This window comes from Nicotiana sylvestris, chromosome 4 (assembly GCF_000393655.2).
Source record: "Nicotiana sylvestris chromosome 4, ASM39365v2, whole genome shotgun sequence".
NCBI lineage: Eukaryota > Viridiplantae > Streptophyta > Magnoliopsida > Solanales > Solanaceae > Nicotiana > Nicotiana sylvestris.
In genome coordinates, this window is record NC_091060.1 from 158,197,712 (window position 1) to 158,221,034 (window position 23,323).

At 39.8% G+C, this 23,323-nt stretch overlaps 2 protein-coding genes across 2 annotated transcripts; both read left to right on the forward strand.

Annotated features, from left to right (window-relative positions):
- The first annotated feature begins 3,149 nt into the window (after positions 1 to 3,149).
- On the forward strand, positions 3,150 to 4,598 carry LOC138890406 (uncharacterized). The gene is made up of 2 exons (XM_070173789.1): positions 3,150 to 3,242; positions 3,393 to 4,598. Exons 1-2 carry the CDS (start codon positions 3,150 to 3,152, stop codon positions 4,596 to 4,598), a joined length of 1,299 nt encoding a protein of 432 aa, XP_070029890.1.
- Positions 4,599 to 17,400: 12,802 nt separating this feature from the next.
- Positions 17,401 to 18,316, forward strand: LOC104242836 (ethylene-responsive transcription factor ERF010-like). The gene has a single exon (XM_009797940.2). The coding sequence runs from the start codon at positions 17,564 to 17,566 to the stop codon at positions 18,029 to 18,031; it is 468 nt and encodes a 155-aa protein (XP_009796242.1). The 5' UTR covers positions 17,401 to 17,563; the 3' UTR covers positions 18,032 to 18,316.
- Positions 18,317 to 23,323: the final 5,007 nt, after the last annotated feature.

The window sequence follows — 23,323 nt, forward strand, 5'->3', positions numbered from 1 at the left end:
AACAATTTGGTGCTGTCTGTGGGGATTTCTATAGCTGAGATTTAGTTTCGTCTAGATCCTTGAAAGGGATAATCGCATCTTCTTAGCCTCGCAAAGGCCAACAATGGCAGGAAATGGGGAAGCAAGATTAAAGACAATAGTAGGTGTCACGAACAACCTTCTAAATTCCATCAACGAAGCCGTTAGGGAAATACAACGCCAAGTGCTACACCTGAGGGAGATATTCCCCCCCCCCTCTGCACGAAAGCGTGACTGTCTCACGCGAGAGGGAAACCTCAACATCCGCAGCCGGAGAAGCACCACCGGCTGTGAAAAGGCTATTAGAAGAGTGGTTTACAAACACCTTGAGCAACTTACTCGACAAACCCGCTCAAAGGGATATCGGAGGCACAATACACGTAGAAACTACAACTGACGCCGATGAGCCAGAAACTCCATGCACAAGTAACACTCATACTGTCATTGATGCAGGTAACGATGCACTTACGACAATCTTAAAGAAAATGGAAGAAATGGAAAATGAGAACAAAACGCTCCTTGATCAGATGAAGGAGCATCAGGAAAGGGTCGATAAAATACCTAGCGCTCCGAAGTTGCTACCAAAATGTGACGTAGGCCGATTCGTCGATGATATTAGGCTAGTTTTATGTCATTTGACAATTGTTTTGCCCCATTTTGATTATGTTTCAATGCTCTAATATAATTAAATTATGAAAAATGAGCTATAAATTGTGTTGCAGGAATGAGGAGCTTGTATGAGGCCTTAAAGCTGTGATTGGAGCTACATTGAAGCAAGAAAGACCCCTAGGAGCTGAGAAAGCGAGAAGACGAGAAAAAGAATCGACCAAATGAAGGACTGGACTAGTGCGTCCACTAGCGCGACCACTCTAGCCCAGATGGTCGAGGCAGAATGGTAGGCTACTAACGCGGCCATTAGCGTGCCACGTGTGCGGCCGCGCTAGCCCAGTTCCGAAAAATAATTCTCAGGGGTAAATTTGGAAGTCTAGGAGCAAATTCACTTAACCTATAATTCTCAGGGGTAAATTTGGAAGTCTGGGGGCAAATTCACTTAAACTATAGAAGGTCAAGCTCGCCCAAAAGGGGGGGTGTTCAGCTTTTGATAGCTGAGAGCAAGAAAAGGAAAGGCAAGAGGCAAGGAGGAGTATTCTACATCAAGCTCTTCTCCTCTTCCTTTTGTTTTTATGATTTGTAATGAATTTGATTATTGTGATGAACATCATTGTTATGAGTAGCTAACTCTTTTATCTAAGGTTTTGGGTGAACCCATTGCGGATGAACTTGTTGTTATATTAATATAGTTTTTGAGTTGGTTGTTAATCTCTATTTGTTCAACTACATTTTAATTTTGGTTAGTTGAAAGGATCCTCAATTAGTCGTTCCTATTTATTATGTATCTTCTTGAGAGAGAGTGCATATTTAGGTAATTGTTTGAACAACATCACTCCCGGAGTATAGGCGAGAGTCATAACCAAGGGTTTAGAGGTTGGAGTAGAGATAACGATACCTCGAGTGCGATCTAAGTGAGCTGTAATGCGAATCTAACTAGCATACCTTGAGAGAGTGCGTCTAGTAAATTATCATAATTACTTGAGAGAGAGTTATGATAGCTGGAGAGTTCATGATCGATAGAGGCAACTAAATCGAAGCTATAAGAAACATACAACTAAGGAATTCAACAACGGGGGAAACCATTACCTTAGACCTTTATTCCAATTGTCTACAACTGCGTGTTAGTTAATCTTCGTTTATTAATTCTATTAGCTGTAGTAATGACCATAACACCACTTGTTATTCACAAAGTTTGAGAAGGTTGACTAATAAGAATTTAGTACTTTAAAGGATTATCTTGATTCGTTAATTCCTTGTGGGATTCGACATGAGGCATAATACCCCGAATTATATTTGCAACGCCCGCTTAGTCTTTTAATAGACACAGTTGGGCATGATCAAATTTTGGCGCTGTTGCCTGGGAATTAACTGTATTATCAATTACGATTGAGAGAAGTACAAAAATTCTTAATGTAGTTAGTTTTCTCTATACCCAATTTTTACATTGAAATTTTTAACGTTTGTCGACTTGGTTGCATAGGTGCATGCCTAGAAACTCATCGAGAACTGGTGAAGTATTTGAAGCATTATCAGATCCTAAGAAAGTTTTCAAGGCCTTGAACCGGGCCAACCGAAAAAACAAACAACAACAAACAACTAACCCATTAGAAACAGCAATGGGAGATCACGAAGAACACCCAGCTGTACCAATAACTCTAATGGAACCTGTATCAATTTTAGTCCCGCAGATACAAGCTGAATCATTCCAAATCACGAATAACATGATGTATTTGTTGCAAAACAAGGGACTATTTTCGGGGTCACAAGTCGAAGATCCTCAATAGCACTTGAAAATTTTTCTGTCAATCTGCAAAATCCAAAGGCAGCCCAATGTAACTCCGGAAGCAATCAAATTTCTATTATTCCCATTTTCAGTGACAGGAGCTGCCCACACATGGTTAAACTTACTCCACATAAATTCCATAACAACTTGGGAGGAGTTAGTGAGGAAATTCGTGAACAAGTTCCACCCCCCCCCAACAAAACCGCGCAATAGATTGATGACATTTTGAGTTTTAAACAGAGACCAACGGAAATATTGCATGAAACATGGGAGCGTTTTAAAGGGATGCTGGTCATATGTCTGCACCATGGCATTCCAGATTTGATGTTCGGATAGTGGTTCTACATAGGATTGTCAGATAGCGTGAAGAACATTGTTGATGCTTCAACTGGTGGAGCATTTTTGAGTAAAACATGGAGAGAAGGTCAAGGTCTGCTTGACAAGATGGCGCAGAATTCGGGATGGATAACCAGAAATGCACCTATCACTCCAGTGGTGCACTCAGTGCCTCTAGATCCATCCAATTCAATGGCTGAAAATATGGCCACCTTATTGACACAGATGAGCATACTCACCAAAAAAGTGGAAGAGTCACGGCAAAAATAGCAGGTACATATTGTAGATACTACTAATGGGGTCTTGTGCACATATTGCATTAGTCAACCAATTGGTAACCAGTGGAATGCAGAACACGATCATCAGCACTACCCTGAAGATATGAATTATGTGTCTAATTATGGAGGTCAGAGACAGGGTGGTCAGAGTTGGGGTCAGCAGAATCAGCAGTACAGGCCATCCCCATCACAGTTCAACAGTGGGAATATGGGAGGTATGAGACCCCCCCAATAATATAGCACATTACCCAAGGCCACAGGGATACAGTAATCAGAATCAACAACAGGGGTATCACCCTCCTCAACAGTAGTATAGTGGAAGGCAGAAAGATGGGTTTGCTAGACTTAAAGCAATGATGCAATAGGTTATTGTGTCTAATGCAAAGATTAGTGAGAGAGTAGATGCACATGATTCAACGATCAAGAATATTGAAATGCAGATGGGCCAAAATTCGATGTCTCTAAACAATCGCCCTCATGGAACACTACCTACAGATATCCAGGTAAATCCAAAAGATCAAGTCCCGAAGCAGTTGATGGCGGTGAGCCTACGTAATGGAAGTGATTTGGATATCGAGCAAGAAAGGGCTCGAGAAGCCAAGGAGGCTGAGACACTCATATCAGTGCCCATTGAGTTGGATGAATCAACGAAACTGACAGAGGTGACAGTCCATCCTGACCAGAAAGAAAGTAACATTCAAATGGAGACCGAGAAAGAAGCTAAGATAGCACATGAACCAGTGGTTGATGTGGCAGCTGATAAAGATCGATCCCAAATGATTGGGAAGAAGAGACCTCCTGCACCCTTCCCTCAGAGGCTAGCTAAGTACCAAAAAGAGGAGCAATACAAGAAGTTCTTAGAGATGCTAAAACAAATCCAGGTAAATATTCCCTTAATTGATGCTTTGAAAGAGATGCTTGGGTATGCAAAAATGATGAAGGACTTAGTGTCCCGAAAATTTAATTTCCAAGATTTGGCCACAGTTACTCTTACTCAAACCTGTAGTGCAGTGGTGACTAGACCAATTGCGGAAAAGTTGTCTGACCTAGGGAGCTTTACAATCCCATGCACTATTGGTGATTTTGCCTTTGCTAAAGCACTGTGTGATCTAGGGGCCAACATTAATCTTATGCCCCTAGCAATTTATAAGAGGCTGGGCATTGGAAGAGCTAGACCCACCTCTAAGTTGTTGCAGCTGGCTGACATGACGGTAAAGCGACCCTCTAGTATTCTGGATGATGTGTTGATTCAGGTAGGAAAATTTGTGTTCCCTGCAGATTTTGTAATCTTAGACTGTAAAGTGGATGAAGAGATTTCCATAATTTTGGGAAGACCATTCCTGTCCATGGGTAGAGCTTTAGTTGATTGTGAAACTGGGGAGTTAAAGATGAGGTTAAATGATGAAGAGATAACATTCAACGTGCAGAAATCTATGAGGCAACCAAGTGAATTCTCCAATTGCTCTCTTATTGATGTCGTGGATGTAATCGTAGAGACTGATGATGAATTGCTGACTATTGAAGACCCCTTCGCTGCGTGCCTAATGAATTTAGATGAGTTAAAGGGATAAGAACTGGCTGGATGGGTGATAGAATTAGAGGGTAGAGGGTTCTGGGATAGAAATCTTGAATTTGAGCCCTTGCACTTGGAAAACAGAGAAACTCCTCCAGCCAAGCCATCAATCGAAGAACCACCAAAGCTAGAGTTAAAGCCATTGCCAGCCCATCTCAGGTATGAGTTTCTTGGACCTAACTCCACATTACCTATTATTATCTCATCTAGTTTGTTAGATGTGCAGGCTCAACAACTTCTGCAGGTAATCAAGGAGTGTAAAACTACCATTGGATGGACCATGGTAGACATAAAAGGGATCAGCCCCGCATACTGTATGCACAAAATTCTACTGGAAGAGGGACACAAACCTTCCAAGGAACACCAAAGAAAGTTGAACCCCAATATGAAGGAAGTAGTGAAGAAAGAAGTGATCAAGTGGTTAGATGCGGGAATCATTTTCCCAATTTCTGACAGTAGCTGGGTTAGCCCAGTTCAATGTGTACCTAAAAAGGGTGGCATAACGGTAGTTAAGAATGATAACAACGAATTGATCTCTACAAGAACTGTCACAGGCTGGAGAATTTGCATGGATTATAGAAAGCTAAATCTAGCCACCCGTAAGGACCACTTCCTACTACCTTTCATCGATCAGATGTTAGATAGATTGGCAGGGAGGTCACACTTCTGTTTTCTGGATGGATACTCGGGGTACAACCAGATTTCTATTGCCCCGGAGGATAGGGAAAAGACTTCATTTACTTGCCCTTACGGAGTGTTTACCTTCAGGAGAATGCCATTTGGCATTTGTAATGTGCCTGCAACATTCCAACGGTGTATGATGGCCATTTTCACAGACATGGTGGAAGACATTATGAGGTCTTCATGGACGACTTCTCAGTGGTGGGAACTTTGTTCGATGAATGCCTAGCAAATTTAACCAGTGTACTGAAGAGGTGCATCGAGACGAATCTAGTGTTGAATTAGGAGAAGTGCCATTTCATGGTACAAGAAGGAATCTTCTTGGGGCACTTAGTGTCGAGTAAAGGGATTAAGGTGGATAGAGCCAAAGTCGACGTGATAGAAAAACTTCCACCTCCCACATCAGTCAAGGCTATTCGTAGCTTCCTGGGACACACCGGCTTCTACCGGTGATTCATCAAGGACTTTTCCAAGATTACCAATCCCCTCTGTAAGTTGCTCGAAAAAGATAACCCATTTGTGTTTTCTGATGATTGCAGGGTGGCTTTTGAGGAACTAAAGAAGCGGCTAGTCACATCACCGATTATAGTTGCTCCCAACTGGGAGCAACCGTTTGAACTCATGTGTGATGCTAGTGACTACGCTATGGGAGCCGTGTTGCGATAGCACAAGGATAAGGTAATGAACCCTATTTACTATGCAAGTAGGACACTGAGTGGAGCTCAGCTGAATTACACGGTAACTAAAAAAGAAATATTGGCTATTGTGTTCGCCTTTGATAAGTTCAGATCTTACTCGATCGGGTCGAAGGTGATCGTGTACACAGATCACGCAGCCATTCGGTATTTAGTTGATAAAAAAGAGTCCAAGCCGCGCCTAATTCGTTGGGTGCTGCTTCTGCAAGAGTTTGACTTGGAGATTCGTGACCGTAAGGGCATGAAGAACCAAGTCGTTGATCATTTGTCACGCCTTGAAGGTGCTGAAAATGCAACTGAGTCTGAGGATATTCTGGAAACCTTTCCAGACGAGCAGCTGCTAGCCACAAGTGTGGAAGATGTGCCATGGTATGCTGATATTGCAAACTATTTGGCCTGCGGCATTGAACCATATGAACTCTCCTATGTTCAAAAGAAACGATTTTATCGTGACTGCCAAAACTACTACTGGGATGAACCGCATTTGTTTAAAATTTGCATTGATAACATGATCCGGAGATACGTCCCCGAGATAGAACAATGTTCTATTTTGCAGGCTTGTCACGCGTCACCTTATGGAGGACATTTTGGAGGATTTCGGACAGCAGCGAAGGTGTTAGAGGTCGGGTTTTACTGGCCAACAATCTTTAAGGATGCTCACTAATGGGTAAAGGGCTGCAACGAATGCCAAAGAACGGGAAACATATCCCGTAGACATGAGATGCCAATGAATCCAATTCAGCAAGTTGAGGTGTTCGATGTCTGTGGAATTGATTTCATGGGTCCCTTCGTCAGTTCTTACGGCAATAAGTACATACTTGTTGCGGTAGATTATGTATCCAAATGGGTGAAAGCTGCAGCATTCCCCACCAATGATTCGAGAGTGGTAGTGGGGTTCTTGAAGAAGAATATATTCACCTGATTCGGGATTCCGAGATCCATCATTAGTGACGGGGGCACACACTTTTGCAATCGTGTCTTTGATAAGTTGCTGGCTAAATATGACGTGCACCACAAGGTGGTGACCCCGTATCACCCTCAAACAAGCGGGCAGGTAGAGGTCTCAAACCATGAGATCAAAAGTGTGCTTACTAAAACTGTAAACGCCACAAGAACTGATTGGGCGAAACAGCTTGACGATGCACTCTGGGCCTATAGGACTGCATTCAAAACACCTATTGGTATGTCACCATACAAGTTGGTATTTGGGAAGGCCTGTCACCTGCCTATGGAGCTAGAACATCGAGCTTGGTGGGCACTAAAGCAATTGAAGATGAACCCTGACGAGGCTAGAGAAAATCGACTGAAAAAGTTGCATGAGTTGGAGGAATTCAGATATCACGCCTTTGAAAGCACGAGACTCTACAAGGAAAGAATGAGGAGGCTGCATGACAAACACATTGTGGAAAGAAATTTCAAACCCGGAGATAAGGTATTATTGTACAATTCAAGGTTGAGATTGTTTCCTGGTAAGCTTAAGTCCTGATGGTCTGGGCCGTTCAGGGTGACCGAAGTGTTCCCGTCTGGGCTGTAGAGATAACCAGTGAAGATAGCACTAACACCTTCAAGGTTAACGGACAACGACTCAAACTGTATGTGGGGATGGATATAACGAAAGAGTTATCTGTCATACTTATCGTTGAACCACAAAGGTCGAGCGAGCCTTAAATGCGCTTGATCTACGTCGTGCCACGACGTTAACTAAGGCGCTGGTCGGGAGGCAACCCGACGGTAGTAGTAGTGGTTAATTGTGAGTTTTTGAAAATACGAACCAATGCAGGTGACAATGGGCGGGTGATAAGGCAATGGAAAATGGAAAAATCAGGTGAAAAGTGTAAAAAATATTCGAAGCCCAGTAGCGCGCTAAGACCGCGCTAATTTGGCAAAACATTTTGCCTGGACTGTGCTACTGACCGTGCTACTAGTGCGATCGCGCTAGTGGCTGCGCTAATTTGGCAAAACTTTCTGCCTTGGCCGCGCTAGACTAGCGCGATCGCACATTTGGCCGCGCTACAAAGGCATGATTTAAGCCCTTATAACTGACGATTTTTCACTTGTTCTAATTTTTTTATGATTCAATTTCCTCTTTTTCTTTAGTCTAAATTACCTCCCCCCTCCCCCTATCTAATAACCCACATCTAACAACCCCCCACCAAACCACACGCCCTAAAAACTTCAGAAACCCTCCCCAATCTCTCACAACTCAAATTCTTTTCTTCTTCAGCTCCCCTCTTCCAGAAATTTTTCATCTCTTTCAAGTTTCTCTAAGTCTCCAAAAACATTCCCCTTTAACCCTCTTCTCTACTCCTCACTCTCACTACAGGTATATTACTCTTGTTTTAATTTTCTTTCTTTGTTTTCACATAATCTCTGTAGATTTTTGTGTGTTTAAGTGTGCTTTCTTTTATATGGTTATTTTTTTATTTATTAGTAGTAGATTTGGTAATAATTATTGTAGTATTTGTGGGTGGTGCAAATTATAGAGTGTTGTTTTACTTTAATTGTGACCTTTGGAAGATTTGGTGGTGGGTTCATGTTGTAAATTGCTTTGAATGGGTTGTGAGTACCTAGTGCCCCCAAGGTGTTTGTAAAAAGGCCTTAATGAGTATAATTATGTAATTGTGACCACGTATGCGTATGAAGTCTGAGTAACCGCAGTGCGTCACAATTTTTGGTGTTGGGAGGTACTTATTTGTTCCCGTTTTTCAGGCACCATGGCTCCATCGAAGAAACGCCGCACCACCGGTACATCTTCTAGCAGACAATCCAGCTCATCCAGGACACGCAGGGCTACCCCTGAATGCCCTTTTGATAATAATAAATTTGTCTCGGCTAAAGCCCAGGACCGCTTTGCTAAGAAGGCTTCTAAAAAGCCAATTCCTGAGAAGGGTATTGACGTCCGATCGCTCTAGCGAAATTGCCCTCACATGTACGATGAGCTGATAAGACGGGGGATACAAACATTCATTAATGAGCCCGGTAAGGGTAATGTAATGGTTGTGAGGGAATTTTACGCCAACGCGCCTGAGCATGACAATGGCATCATCATAGTACGATGGAAAGCGATGAATCCCTCTGTTGAGGCGATAAGGACGGCATACCAGCTACCCCCTTCTGTGATTGATTATGATGACTTTTATGAGTATGGCCGTAACCCAACACAAGAAAAGTGGCAGCGATTCTTTGAAATAATCTGTGTACTGGGGCAAGATGTGGTTTGGATGCAATATGATGAGAAATTCCACTCCTCCGCACTCACTTTTGAAGAAAAATGCTAGCTGTATCTCATCAACAACCGTTTGATTCCATCCCACAATACTACAGAGGTAAATGGTCCCAGAGCTGCTTTGATTCTGTGCTTCGTCAATGGACACAACTTCAACGTGGCTAAAGTAATATATGATGAGATGTTCATTCACAGCCGAATAAAAAGGTATGGATTCTTCTTCCCTTCTTTAATAACTCAGCTTTGCAGGGATGCTCGAGTGCCCGAAAATCTAGCTGCGAATGGGCTCGTTAAAAAGGACCGCAAGTTCCGAGCGAACAAAGTAACCACGGGTAAGGAGCCAGCAGCAGCAAAGAAAGAGAGTAGTGGTAGCTCTGACGACTCAGACGACGAGGATGAAGAAGCAGAGAATGTGAGGGCCGAACCCCAGGCCCCATAGCACGCTGTAGAAGTTGCAGTACCATCTAGGGCATCCACATCTTCACAGCCACGCAGGAGCACCTGCATGACCAATTTGGAACAAGAGATGGCTGGGTTACGTACTTCAGTCACAGATTTAGGTGCCCGTGTTGAGGTGGTGGCTGACAGGCAGGTGAAGTCTGAAAAAAAGTTCTTGGGCTGGTTGAGAGCTCTGGGACGTGCGTGCAACGTGAACCCAGACACCATCTCCGACCAGGAGTGAGCCTTCAGGGAAGTACCTCTACCTCACTATTCTTTTAATTTTTAAAGCCATGGGGACATGTCTTCAATATAAGTGTGGGCTAGAGATACTTCATTGTATATATGTAATTGTAACCTTTGACTAGTTGATTTTGGTTGGTTTTGTTTTGTTTTGATTGTTTTGGTTGTTTAGCTTTGATTGCTTTGGTGTTAAGTAAGAGTTAATTAGTTTAAAGTAGGTAAGTAGCTTGGACTAAGTCGAACAAAAAAAAATGAAAATGAAAACTCTTCCTGGTGACGGATCCTTTAGATAATTTTCTTGAGGGAAGTTAGTATAAAAAAATACAAAAATATTTTTTATTTTCTTTTTAGGTAGTGTAGTAACTCCCCCTTGGTTATTCTTTGGGCCACGGTTCTTTTCCAAGGGTTTAGCTTGAACCGGGTATAGGTAGTTTTTATTCATTTTGTTTTCTTGTTAGTTTTTAAATTAGGATTAATAGGTTAAGGAGCTGAATTCGAAAAGAAAAGCCTCTAGCGTTATTACACCTGAACACAATAGACACCAGAGTGTAACGCTTATTCTCAGTAGTTGATTCTTGCTAAAGTGCCTTAAATTGTATATTTGTCACTGACTTGAATACTCAGAAGAGAGTGTCTTGATAAGCCAATCTTGAATGAGTCATGTGTCATATGTGTGGGTTTTACGGTATTCCATGATTCACATTTGATGCCTAGAACTTGCCCTGCGTGTTTGCAATGCGAAATAGTAGTTTCATTCAGTCTTAGAAGTGATATAGGCAATTCCTTGTTGAGCCAGACTTATAAAGTAAACCCACCTAACTGCAATACATCTTAGTTAACCTCGTTGAGCCTATAAGCCTATTTCTTTGGCAACCACATTGCAAACCTTACCCAATTGTTTGAATAGCCTGTTGTTTGAACCCTCTTTCCTCACATAAGTACTTGAATGGTATTGAGAATTATGCAAAGGCAAAAGTGTGGGGTGGGGTTTGGTTTTTGAGTGGAACCACTGAAATCGGGAAAAAAAGGTGTAGAATTTTGTCGCATAAAATATAAAGCAACACAAAAAAAAAGAGAATAATATAGTGGTTGAGAAGTGGTGGTTTGCTGTAATTGCCCCTAATGGATGGGGTTGTTGTAAATAAAAGAACGGTGGTGAAATGTTTGGTTGACAAAAGTATGGTTTTGAATGTTAATGTAATTGTATTCAAAAGTGCTTAGGGAGGTTAGTCACTATACCAAATATATCATACTCGTCCCTTAGCCTACATTACAACCAAGTGAAGTCCTATTGATCTTAGACTGAGTGGCTCAATCAGTAGAGTAGTACACTACGGGCAAGCTTATGGTGCATCTTTGTGACATGTGAATGTTCTTTTTTTTAAAGTGAGTGAATTTCATCTATCTAAGTTCCTAATTGTTCTAAATATCATTATATGTGGAACTACTCTCTTGTGTGAATGTGAGGGCATGTGATTCATGAAGAAAAGACAAGTCTTGACTTCTGTGTAGAGTAGCTTGAGAAAGTATGAATATTGCACGGCACGTGAGAGTCAACTTTTGAGGCTAGGATTGTTCACTACTAGGTGTAACTCATGTGATTTGTTCTCGGTGTGATGCGTTAAGGGAGAATGCTTAGTGAAAGAACCTCTATAAAGGGTGGTGGATTGCTCGAGGACTAGCAAAAATTTAAGTGTGGGGTGTTGATATTAGGCTAGATTTATGTTATTTGACGATTGTTTTGCCCCAACTTGATTATGTTTCAATGCTCTAATATAATTAAATGATGAAAAATGAGCTCTAAATTGTGTTGCAGGAATGAGGAGCTTGTATGAGGCCTTAAAGCTGTGATTGGAGCTACATTGAAGCAAGAAAGACCCTTAGGAGCTGAGTAAGCGAGAAGACGAGAAAAAGAATCGAACAAATGAAGGACTGGACTAGCGCGGCCGCGCTAGCCCAGATGGTCGAGGCAGAATGGTAGCTACTAGCGCGGCCATTAGCGCGCCCACATGCATGGTCGCGCTAGCCCAGTTCTGGAAAATAATTCTCAGGGGTAAATTTGGAAGTCTGGGGGCAAATTCACTTAACCTATAGAAGGTCAAGCTCGCCCAAAAGGGTGTGTGTGTAGCTTTTGATAGCAGAGAGCAAGAAAAGGAAAGGCAAGAGGCAAGGAGGAGTATTCTACATCAAGTTCTTCTCCTCTTCCTTTTATTTTTATGATTTGTAATGAATTTGATTATTGTGATGAACATCATTGTTATGAGTATCTAACTCTTTTAATCTAAGGTTTTGGGGGAACCAGTTGTGGATGAACTTGTTGTTATATTAATATACTTTTTGAGTTGGTTGTTAATCTCTATTTGTTCAACTACGTTTTGATTTTGGTTAGTTGAAAGGATCTTCAATTAGCCGTTCCTATTTATTATGTATCTGCTTGAGAGAGAGTGTATATTTAGGTAATTGTTTGAACAACATCACTCCCAGAGTATAGGTGAGAGTCATAACCAGCGGTTTAGAGGTTGGAGTAGAGATAACGATACCTCGGCTGCGATCTAAGTGAGCTGTAATGCAAATCTAATTAGTGTAGCTTGAGAGAGTGCGTCTAGTAAATTATCATAATTGCTTGAGAGAGACTTATAGTAGCTGGAGAGTTCATGATCGATAGAGGCAACTAAATTGAAGCTATAAGAAACATACAACTAAGGAATTCAACAATGGGGGAAACCATTACCTTAGACCTTATTCCAATTGTCTACAACTGTGTGTTAGTTAATCTTCGTTTATTAATTCTATTAGCTGTAGTAGTGACCATAACACCACTTGTTATTCACAAAGTTTGAGAAGGTTGACTAATAAAAATTTAGTACTTTAAAAGATTCTCTTGATACGTTAATTCATTGTGGGATTCGACATGGGGCATAATACCCCGGATTATATTTGCAATGCCCGCTTAGTCTTTTAATAGACACAGTTGAGCGTGATTAGTCGAGCAACCGTACAATGATGCAGTGGCCACAAAAGATGAAGTCATATTCGAGCACCCGGAGATCGAACGTCCTGTGTGAATTCCACCGGGAAAGGGTCACAAGACCGAAGACTATATACGCCTGCGACAGGAAGTGGTAAGAATGCTAAACCAGGGACACCTAAAAGAACTGCTGAGCGATCGAGGACGAGTTAACTTCGCTCGTGGACGCGATCAAACTCAAGGACCCCCAAAACCACCCTCACCAACTTTTACCATACAAATGATCATTGGCGGAGGCGATGATACGGTAATCAACCATGTGAAATTCACTACCACACACAAACTCAAGCGGACAGTCGCTCACGAACGGTATGACGACCTCGAAGATAGTATCACCTTTGATAAGTCGGATACCAATGGTTTGTCTTTCCCTCACTATGATGCTTTGGTTATAACTCTACGTATCGTGGATACCTATGTAAAAGGAATAATGGTAGATGACAGAAGCGGTGTGTGTATTATTCACCCACGAGTCCTCATACATATGAGACTCGAGGATAAGATAGTACCGCGTTGCATAACACTAACGGGTTTTAATAATGCAGTAGAATGAACCTTTGGAGAAATAGTGCTGCCCATTCAGGCATGAGGAGTCACCTTGGAAATGACATTCCACGTCATCAACCAGGAAACGGCCTACAACGCTATCATAGGGCGTCCATGGATACACGCCAGCCGTCCCGTCAAGTTTCTATCAAGTAATCAAATTTCCTACCCCATGGGGGATATTCAGCATCTGGGGCGAGCAACGCATCACCCAAGAATGCTACCGAATCGCCCAAGACTTCACGCACACCTAACAACTAAAGGGGGCAAGTGCGGAAGCATAACAATCAGCCATATCGGGAACCAAACCCGACATACAAATAGAGGCCATCAAAGACCGAGATGTCGTAGAAGCTTGCAAGGCAACTGTAGAAGACCTCAACCCCATTCAATTAGATAACACCGACAACACAAAAAAAGCTTATATCGGACACAACCTCTCAGAACCAGGTAAGTTCATGAGTTCTTAACTAACAATGCCGATTTGTTTGCCTTTTCCCACTTAGATATGACGGGAATCCCATGGGACATCGCCACACATAGGCTGAATGACGACCCTCTTTACCCGCCAGTGCGGCAAATGAGGAGAACGTTCAATGCTGCAATCAACGATGCAGTCAGCGAAGAAGTTGATAAGTTGCTCGCTAATGGCTCCGTTTGAGAATCAAAGTATCCTCAGTGGGTCGCCAATGTGGTCATGGTAAAAAAGAAGTATGGGAAGTGGCGGATGTGTGTCGACTTCACCGACCTGAACAAAGCACGCCCAAAGGATTCCTTTTCGTTACCACATATCAACCAACTAATCGACGCAACGATGGGACACGAACTATTAAGCTTCTTAAATGCCTATTCTGGTTACAACCAAATTCTAATGGCAGAAGAAGACCAAGAAAATACCACCTTCATCACTCACCAAGGAACATACTGCTACAGAGTCATGCTGTTCGGACTCAAGAATGCAGGGGCGACGTATCAAAGGTTAGTCACCAAAATGTTCAAAGAACAACTTAGAAAGACTACGGAGGTCTACAACGACATTCTGGTGAAGTAGAAAGGAAGGAGTATCACATTGGTCATCTGAAAAAAGCCTTCAAAATATTGAGGCGATACGGAATGAAATTAAATCCCGATAAATGCGCCTTTGGCGTAACCTCGGGAAAGTTCCTTGGTTTTTTGATATCGTAAAGGGGTATCGAGGTCAACCCAGATCAGATCAAGGCCATCGAAGGAATACCGGAGACGTTAACCAGCAAAAAACGGGTACAGAAATTGGCAGGGCGAATAGCCGCCCTGTCGAGTTTCATCTCACGATCATCGAACAAATGCCATAAGTTTTTTAATGTACTAAGGAAGTATCACGGGCTATAATGGAATTCAGAATGCGTTGACGCCTTAAGAAAACTGAAAGCGTACCTGTCCTCGTCGCCACTACTCATCAAGGCAGACCCGGGCGAATGCCTCCTGGTGTACCTAACAATCTCCGAAGTCACGGTAAGTGCAGTTTTGGTCTGCAAAAATAAGGTACGCAATCTCCAATTTATTATATCAGCAAAACCTTAGTTGATGCTGAAACAAGGTACCCCCACCTTGAGAAACTAGCTCTAGAATTAGTCGTAGCTTCACGAAAGCTCAACCATATTTTCAATGTCACCCCATAAAGGTGGTGACAACCTTCCCCCTTCAGGGGCATCCTACACAAACCTGAACTATCCGGTAAGTTGGACAAAAGGGCCATAGAATTAAGCGAGCATGACATAATATATCAACCGCAAACCGCTATAAAGTCGCAAGTGCTCGCCGATTTCGTCGCCAATTTCAGCGCAGAAGTATTGCCTGAAGTAGAGCAGGAAGCGCTCCGCGCTTCCGCACATTTCGACCTTTGGGTCCTCTACACCGACGACGCATCTAATGCATCAGGATCGGGACTGGGACTCATCCTCGAAGTCCCTACGGGCGAAGTAATTCGCTAGTCCATACGATGTCTCGAGATGATTAACAACGAGGCTGAGTATGAAGCAGTGATTATATGATTAAAATTAGCCCTCAAATATGGCGTTCGACGACTCATCCTCCATTACAACTCTCAACTCGTGGTGAACCACGTCACTAGGACTTTCCAAATCAAAGAACAGAGACTACAAAATTACCAGTCAGAAATTCAAAAACTGCTACTAGAATTCGACGAATGCCGCCTCGACCAAATACCTATGGTGCAGAATATCGAAGCGTACGGTCTCGCCAAACTAGCAGCAGCCACCAGAAATATCAACAAGGAGAACGTGGTCACCCTTCTCCATTCCTCAATAGACCAGGTCGAGGTACATTCTATAAACCTAACTTGGGACTGGCGCAACCATATCGTAACATATTTGCAAGAAGGGACGCTCCCGCAAGATAAGAAAGAAGCCAAAAACTTTGAATACAGGTGGCCAGATACAGCCTTGTAAACTATGATCTTTACAAAAGGACGTTCGGTGGCCCCCTGGCCAAATGTCTTGGGCCAAATCAAACAAGGCGAGTAAGAGAAAAAGTACACGATGGGCACTGTAGCGCTTATACGGGAAATCGTGTCCTCTTCATATGCCTCATCCGCGCAGGATACTACTGGCTTACCATGAAAAAAGAAGCCGCGGATTATGTCAGGAAGTGTGAACAGTGCCAAAGACGACAAACGACAATTGACGAATACGACAAACGACGAGATCCTCGTAGCTCGACGTCCTGTGGAGGACAACAAACAAGCGAACAGAGACTGCACGACTTTTACAGTAGTGTAGGCCCAATAGGGGACATTAAGAATATTCTTTCGAATATTCCCTATGATATGTCTTTTAGGGCTTAGAAGGGGTTTGTCCCTTATATATAGCGGAAAAACAACCTTGTAAGGGGACTTTTTCTACTTTTCTAGCTAAGAACACTGACTGTAATATTTTTCTACATAAACGATTGGCATTCTTTACTTTCGAGTACTCATCCTCACAAGATCAAGAAATATCATCCATTATATTCATCTTTTATAACTTTGGTTCTAAAGTTTATTATACTTAGCTAAGATTTATCCCTTAATTTTCTTTAATTGATTTATTCAAAAAGGTTCCAATATCTTTTAAGTCAAACAATTGTATTCTTAAATGAGTTTAAGTTATATATATTGTCAGGATTTTTAAAACTTTACTTATAAATATTTTGTTGAATAATTTAATAGAATTAAAATTGATTTATTTATAACTATTTTTTGAATAATCTAATAGGATAAAAAATTCTTCACTATATATAATTTAAAGTCTTTTTACTTCCTACAATGTAAATGTATAAAAAAATAATGTAAAGAAAAACATACAGAGTATATTAATTGAATCCAAGAATAAAATTGGTAGTTCCTAGTGCGAGTGCTGAGAAGAAAGCGGAACAAAATTACAAAAGAAGGGGAAATGTGTGTGTCGATGGAATATGTCGGCCGAATTTGTACTTATCTTTAAGGAAGATCAACGTGGCGGCCGTTCCCAGACGACACACTAGCAGCCAATTCAAGAAAAAAAAAAACATTAACCCCCCTCCCCTCCCCTTATGCGTGCTCCATATGCTCTCTTCCTCAATCATCCACACACACAACTCCCCATATCATACACAACACCACACCACACTATCTCCCCTCACTTCTAGGCCGAAGCGGATTCAAAATTTAAATTTAATAAATTTAATTTTTAAATTTTATAGTATTATATTTATTATATTATTATTAAGTACAAATCTAATATTTATAATAATTTTAATAAATTTTTATAAATAAATTTATATTATATATTTAAAGTTCCGACTTCAATTGAACCCAATAATCAATAGGTTCAACTACCTCCGGCCCTGCCTTCAGGTATTTTCTTTTCCTTTTTCTTTCTATATATATATATATATATAAAAGAAATTGTATCTCTATATTCCCACCTGCATATAAATACGACAGCTGTTCTCATATCAAACGTTCTTTGTTAGTAACTTGATTTTTGTCTTAGATTCTCCTTCCTTTTGTGTAGGGTAGATTTTCATCAATACTTATAGAGGTTCCTTTATTGGGAAAGAGAAAACCAAAAGGAGGAATTGTAATTTTGATGGTTTCGATGATGGAAGGAGAAAAGAGAAAGCAAAGGCAACACCAACAAGATAAGCCATATAGAGGTATAAGGATGAGGAAGTGGGGTAAATGGGTTGCTGAAATTAGAGAACCAAATAAAAGGTCTCGAATTTGGCTTGGTTCTTACTCTTCCCCTGTTGCCGCCGCTCGAGCTTATGACACCGCCGTATTTTATCTCAGAGGTCCTACGGCTAGGCTTAATTTCCCTGAATGTATAGTTAATGATGACCGTGAACTTCACGATCTATCTGCTGCTTCTATTCGCAAAAAAGCTACTGAAGTTGGTGCTAGAGTTGATGCTTTGCAAACTGCCGCCCTTCATAATAATTCGTCTGCAGGTTCTACTGAATCCAACAGTAATTCAAATATTAACCCGAGAAGGGTTACTATTAAGCCGGATTTGAATGAATATCCTAGCCCTGAAAGTTGCGAGGAAGATAACTGAAATCTGCAGCTTTTAATTAGTTCGATCTCAAGATTACTGGCAAAAAGGTTCACATAAGTTCTCAATTGGACCGGACCAATACTGCTTCTTCAAGCCACAAGCGGCGATTATAGAGGGAAAAAAGGAAGTATTAATTATTATGGTGATAGATATTGAAGATATATCCATGCTGTTATGAATATAATCCAAAGGGATTATATGTTAATATTCAGTTTGGTAGTTGTTAATTAGAAAATCCTAAATTACGACAGTATTGATTGTTACTTGTTCCTTTCTTCTTTGAAATCGTGTTCTTTAATTTTAACTTCAGTTTCCGATTTTGTTACTGTTCCATTGGGTGATGGTCATATGTGGTTTAAGGGAGTTTGGGATAGACCAAGACCAATAAATGAACGATAGTGTGGAAATTAGCTATTAGCTTTTCTTGAGCTAATGTTTACTGGAAATAACTTTTTTGACTATTGGAAATAATATTTTTATCTTTAAGGTTTTCAGACATTATTTACCTTATTTGTGGGATTCAATCGAATATGTTATATTGTTGTAATGTGGAAATTAGGGAGATGTTGAAGGGGCATAGTTATTTTTCGGACCGATATTTAGATATTAATCAATATTATTATTTTATTTTAAAATAGTAATATTTTAGAGTGGCTATCTGGTATCATTTCCAAGATGGGATTGAATCGCGTGATCATATAGATAAAGCAAAAACCAACCGATATGGGCCTACAAAAAAATCAGTTGCTAAACGAGTTGTCGAAAAATAGAAGTAGATAAGAAGATAAGAGAAGAAAGAGAGATGAGGTTCAGTATAAACCGGTAAAATAAGTGACGTTGATCTGGGCACCACCACCGCTACAGGATCGGATGGAGCGCCCCACGCGAGCCATATTGTATTAACGAAGAAATATCAATAACTTAAAAGGAGAAAGTAAGTAGTGGTCCAAAGTCACTGTCAAGGGTGGGCATTATAATGATGGATTGACGCTGAGAAGGAAAGGTTTCTTCCTTGTTTAATTCGGTAGCGTATGATGCCAAAGCTGGGCAGTGCTCATCTTTTTCCTCTTTCATTTATATTAGTAGTAATTAGTGGTGGTAAAATGATTAAATATGAATAAGAATCACTAACATATAGATCGAAGAATGAATTTTTTTAAAAACATATCAAATATGAATAAAAATTATATTACTAAATGGATAACTAATAAATTTAATTTTTTATATTTGTAAAACCTCAAATTGGGGATTTCTCAGATTTGGGAAACTAAAAATTCTCCCAAAGTGATCATATTCAAAAAGTCATGGATAATATTGATATTCATATTATCCGCCGGTTAATTCGTTCTTTATCCGTATTAGATATGGATCGTGTCGAATAATTTATTTCTTTTTACATTACTCATTTCGATCGGACCCACATCCGATCCAACTCGCCCGTTTACCACCCCTAGTAGTAATAAATTTTGGAGTTATAGCTGCGTTTGTGTGAGCTTGCTCTCTCTGGCTTAGCGGTGATCTGAGCATGTTACATCTGTTTGGGATGAGCTTAAATAAAACGACTTGAATACGAGAATTCATCTAGTCGATATCTAACTTGATAAACTGATGTCGTAACCATTATTCTATTTCTTTTCATAGTCGTAACTTTCAAAATCTTTCATCTTTGGTTCAAATCGAATTTTTAATGAAAGAAATATAAAGATATATAGTTAGATAAATTGCAACAACACAACTTTTTATATTTACTTATTTTTTACGAGTATATTTTATGCACTAGTTCATGATCATGATTTAAATAGAAATAGATCGATTTTGTTTGCAATTGGAAGTAGCTTACTGATTTTAATTAGTTTGGATTGAAGGACTGGGATTGTTATTAAATGAGTTTATGTACTAAATTGTACTCCTAAATGCAATGTTTGCCACTTCCTCTGTTCATTGGTGGAGCCAACCGATGTTTCTGATTGGATTTCACAACTCAGTACAATCACGGCGTATCTACATAAAAACAGAGTTAATGATTAATATATTCATTTTTTTCCTGTACATTAAAAGTGTGGATGGGTTTCAGTTGTTTTCACATGAAGACCTGGAATTCTTATTTGCTTTGTCAGATGAAAGTACATGATTCTGAAGCACATCTGGATTCCTTATTGCTGCTTTTCCTATGAAAGTACAGGATTCTAAATCAATAATGTCAATTAATTAAACTAAATAAACTAGCTGTACAAGTTGTTTCCTTTATTAAATTAGGAACATGTAGATAAGTACGAGGGTTATGAAATTGCAACAGCCCCTCAAGTTTAAGAATAGATTAGAATCTAAAGAGATATGAGCTAATTAAGAGGAATGACTTAGCTTAACATGTATCTTTTTTTTTTCTTTTCATCTTGTGTTCAATCAGAAGCGGAACCAAGATTTCAGCTTATATTTCTGAATTTTAGAATAACGATTTCAAGTATTAATAATTGGGTTCTAAAGTTAATATTTATATATATTTAAAAAAAATTCTAACACAAATACACTGTTGAGCAAAAGTTACTAGGTTCTGCCGAACTCATAGCTGATCTTCTAGCTCCACCCCTGTTTTCAATAACGTCTTTAGCGTTTGATATATTAATTCGATTAATCCAAGTCCATAATGTTCTATTTTGGGGTAAACTTGTTCTTATCAAAAAGAGTTTTATTCTCAAAACTTGAACCCGAGATTTTGGATTAAAAATGGAAGCATACTTATTACTGTCCTAACATTTGATGGTAAAATGTAAACACAATGGAAACATGATAGTATCTATAATACCATTTCAGTGGTCAGGTTTCTTTTGTCTTGTTTCTTCAACGCAGAATAAACCATAACCGTTCGCTGGAGTCTAATAATGTTCTGATTTTCCACGAATAGAGGTGGTGGTGGAGTGGTAAGTACTCCTTCATCTTTAACCGGATGTCTTGAATTCGAGTCCTTGGGTACGGAGTCTTGTTTGCTAGGAAGCGCTTTACTCCCAGTGTGGGACTTCCCAACGTGAATTCGAATTTTGTCGAACCCTAATATAAATACCGAAAACCGCGTGAGTAATCCAAAAAATGTTCTGATTTTCCACCAAATATGAGTTTTTTTTAACAATATCTTTGTGCAAGTTAATTATAAAGTGGTGTTGGTATCTATGTTTGATGTTTGTGGTTGGAGGTTCAGTTGGTAATGTATATGATTGCTTTTAGTTACCAATACTAAATCTAAATACAGCAGAGAAAAAAGAAAAACAGTACAGCAGAGATATCTTTCAGGATCTTTCCATTTGTCCAATGCTTTGGTCAGCCATTCCCATTTCTCTTTTTTGAGTTTTAATGTATGGAATGATGCAATGCGGTTGGCACGAGAAAGATTCAACCAATTATTAATTAGAGCAAGACAATGAATGCCGAATCTTAAATTTTAAATTTATGAGTTTTCATTTATAAAAATAATTTATTTATTATATAAATTAAATAATTTTTTAATATAAATATAAAAATTTGAGTCAAAATTATTGAATTCTCCCGCACACATAAATCAAATGATAGCTCCGCCCGATGATACACTTCTGCTGATAAAGATTAAACTAATGCTATGGTCGGCTAAGCTCTATTAGTTTTCAGCTGAATCAGTATTTGGACCACTATTAAACTTAAGAGTTTGGTCAAATCAGCCTATCTTAAACAAAGTATATGGAATATAAATACTAGTATCTATCCTTTGATAATTGGTCCGCTTTTCTTTTCAATAAAATATGGTGGACAGAAGCTATTATTTTTTTAATTTCCCCAATTAATTATTCTTTAAGGAAGAGGTGGAGAGGAAAAAGGAAAGAAACCATTTAGGCAAAGAGTCCAAGTGATATGTATCAAAACTAAAGTTTAAGTGATAATGTTGTAAGAAAAATTACACACCAAGTCGCTTATTATGAAGATCCAAGCCCATACATTATATTGTTCGCTTTAAGCCTAGGTTCGTACGAATTTATTTTTTGGGTTATGCCACCTCAAATTTCCTCGAATCCCAAAAATGCATATATCATGTGAACTTGTGTCATGCATTTTAAAGCTTTTCGCTTTTCTCTCTCTTTCCGATGTGGGATTCGCTTAAGGTGACATGTGCACCCCTTCTTCAATGGCATACCAGCCTAGAAGTCTGCAAATCTTACTTGACCCGCTATCCATCATGGGCATTACATTCACCCCTCTTGGGACTCAGCATCCTGAGATTTACCCCATCATTATACTGAGGGAGATTCAGCTTTGATACCATGTTTGTCAAAAGATGACCCAAGCCCATAGTACATATTGTCAGTTTTGGGCTTAAGCCCGTACGAATTTATCTTTCACGCTATACCACCTCGAACCTCAAAAGCAGACGTACCATGATGTGAAAAATTTATTACAATGAGTATCAGATAATAAAAGGTGGCATTGTAATAATTTTTTCACACCTTCCACCTATAAAAGGTTACAATAGGTAGCATCTATGTACATTTCAAAACCGACCTATCTTTTAACTCAAAAACATTTGCATCTAAATTCCGAATTCACAATTTCCAATTAAGGAACATATTTTGAGTCATGAATATTCTATAAATTTACAGGCAGTACTTTCCTTGCCATTGACATTAATACGCCGGAAAATAAAAAATAAAATAGAAGTATGGCGGGGATAATGCCTTGTGCAATCTTTTGGGGGGAAGATCATGGGAGTAGCAATTTTGGACATTGACAAGTCAACTTGATCAAATAGGATAAGACTCTGTTAAACCTTATTCAGTAGATGTTAGAAACGTCAACATTCATATTAATGGTTGTTTACCTTAAAAACGGATAACAATTGAATTTATACAGTGATTTTAAGGACGTGTAATTTTACTTGGCACAAACTGAGAGAAAACCTGAATTGATATTGAAATTAAATAAAAGTAAAGCAAACCAAATGAGATGTATAGCTTTGATCCTTGAGCTAAGTCACCTTCGAATCAAACAAATATTTTACTGGAAAGTATGAACAGAATAACATAGTATTGAGAGCTTAAGAAGATGATATATTGCTTTATGTAACGTGAATATGTCTTACAAATGATCAGACCCCCTTTATATAGTTGGGGAGTCCTGTCACACCTCCTTTTTGCGCGCCCGCCTCGAAGGGTTAAATGCGCGAGGGAGTTTTTCCAATTTAAGTGACAATATTCGAAATGGGATTATTTATTTAATTCAGAGTCGCCACTTGGGAAAGGTTTGGCTTTCGGTGTCCCAAGTCTTCGGTTTATC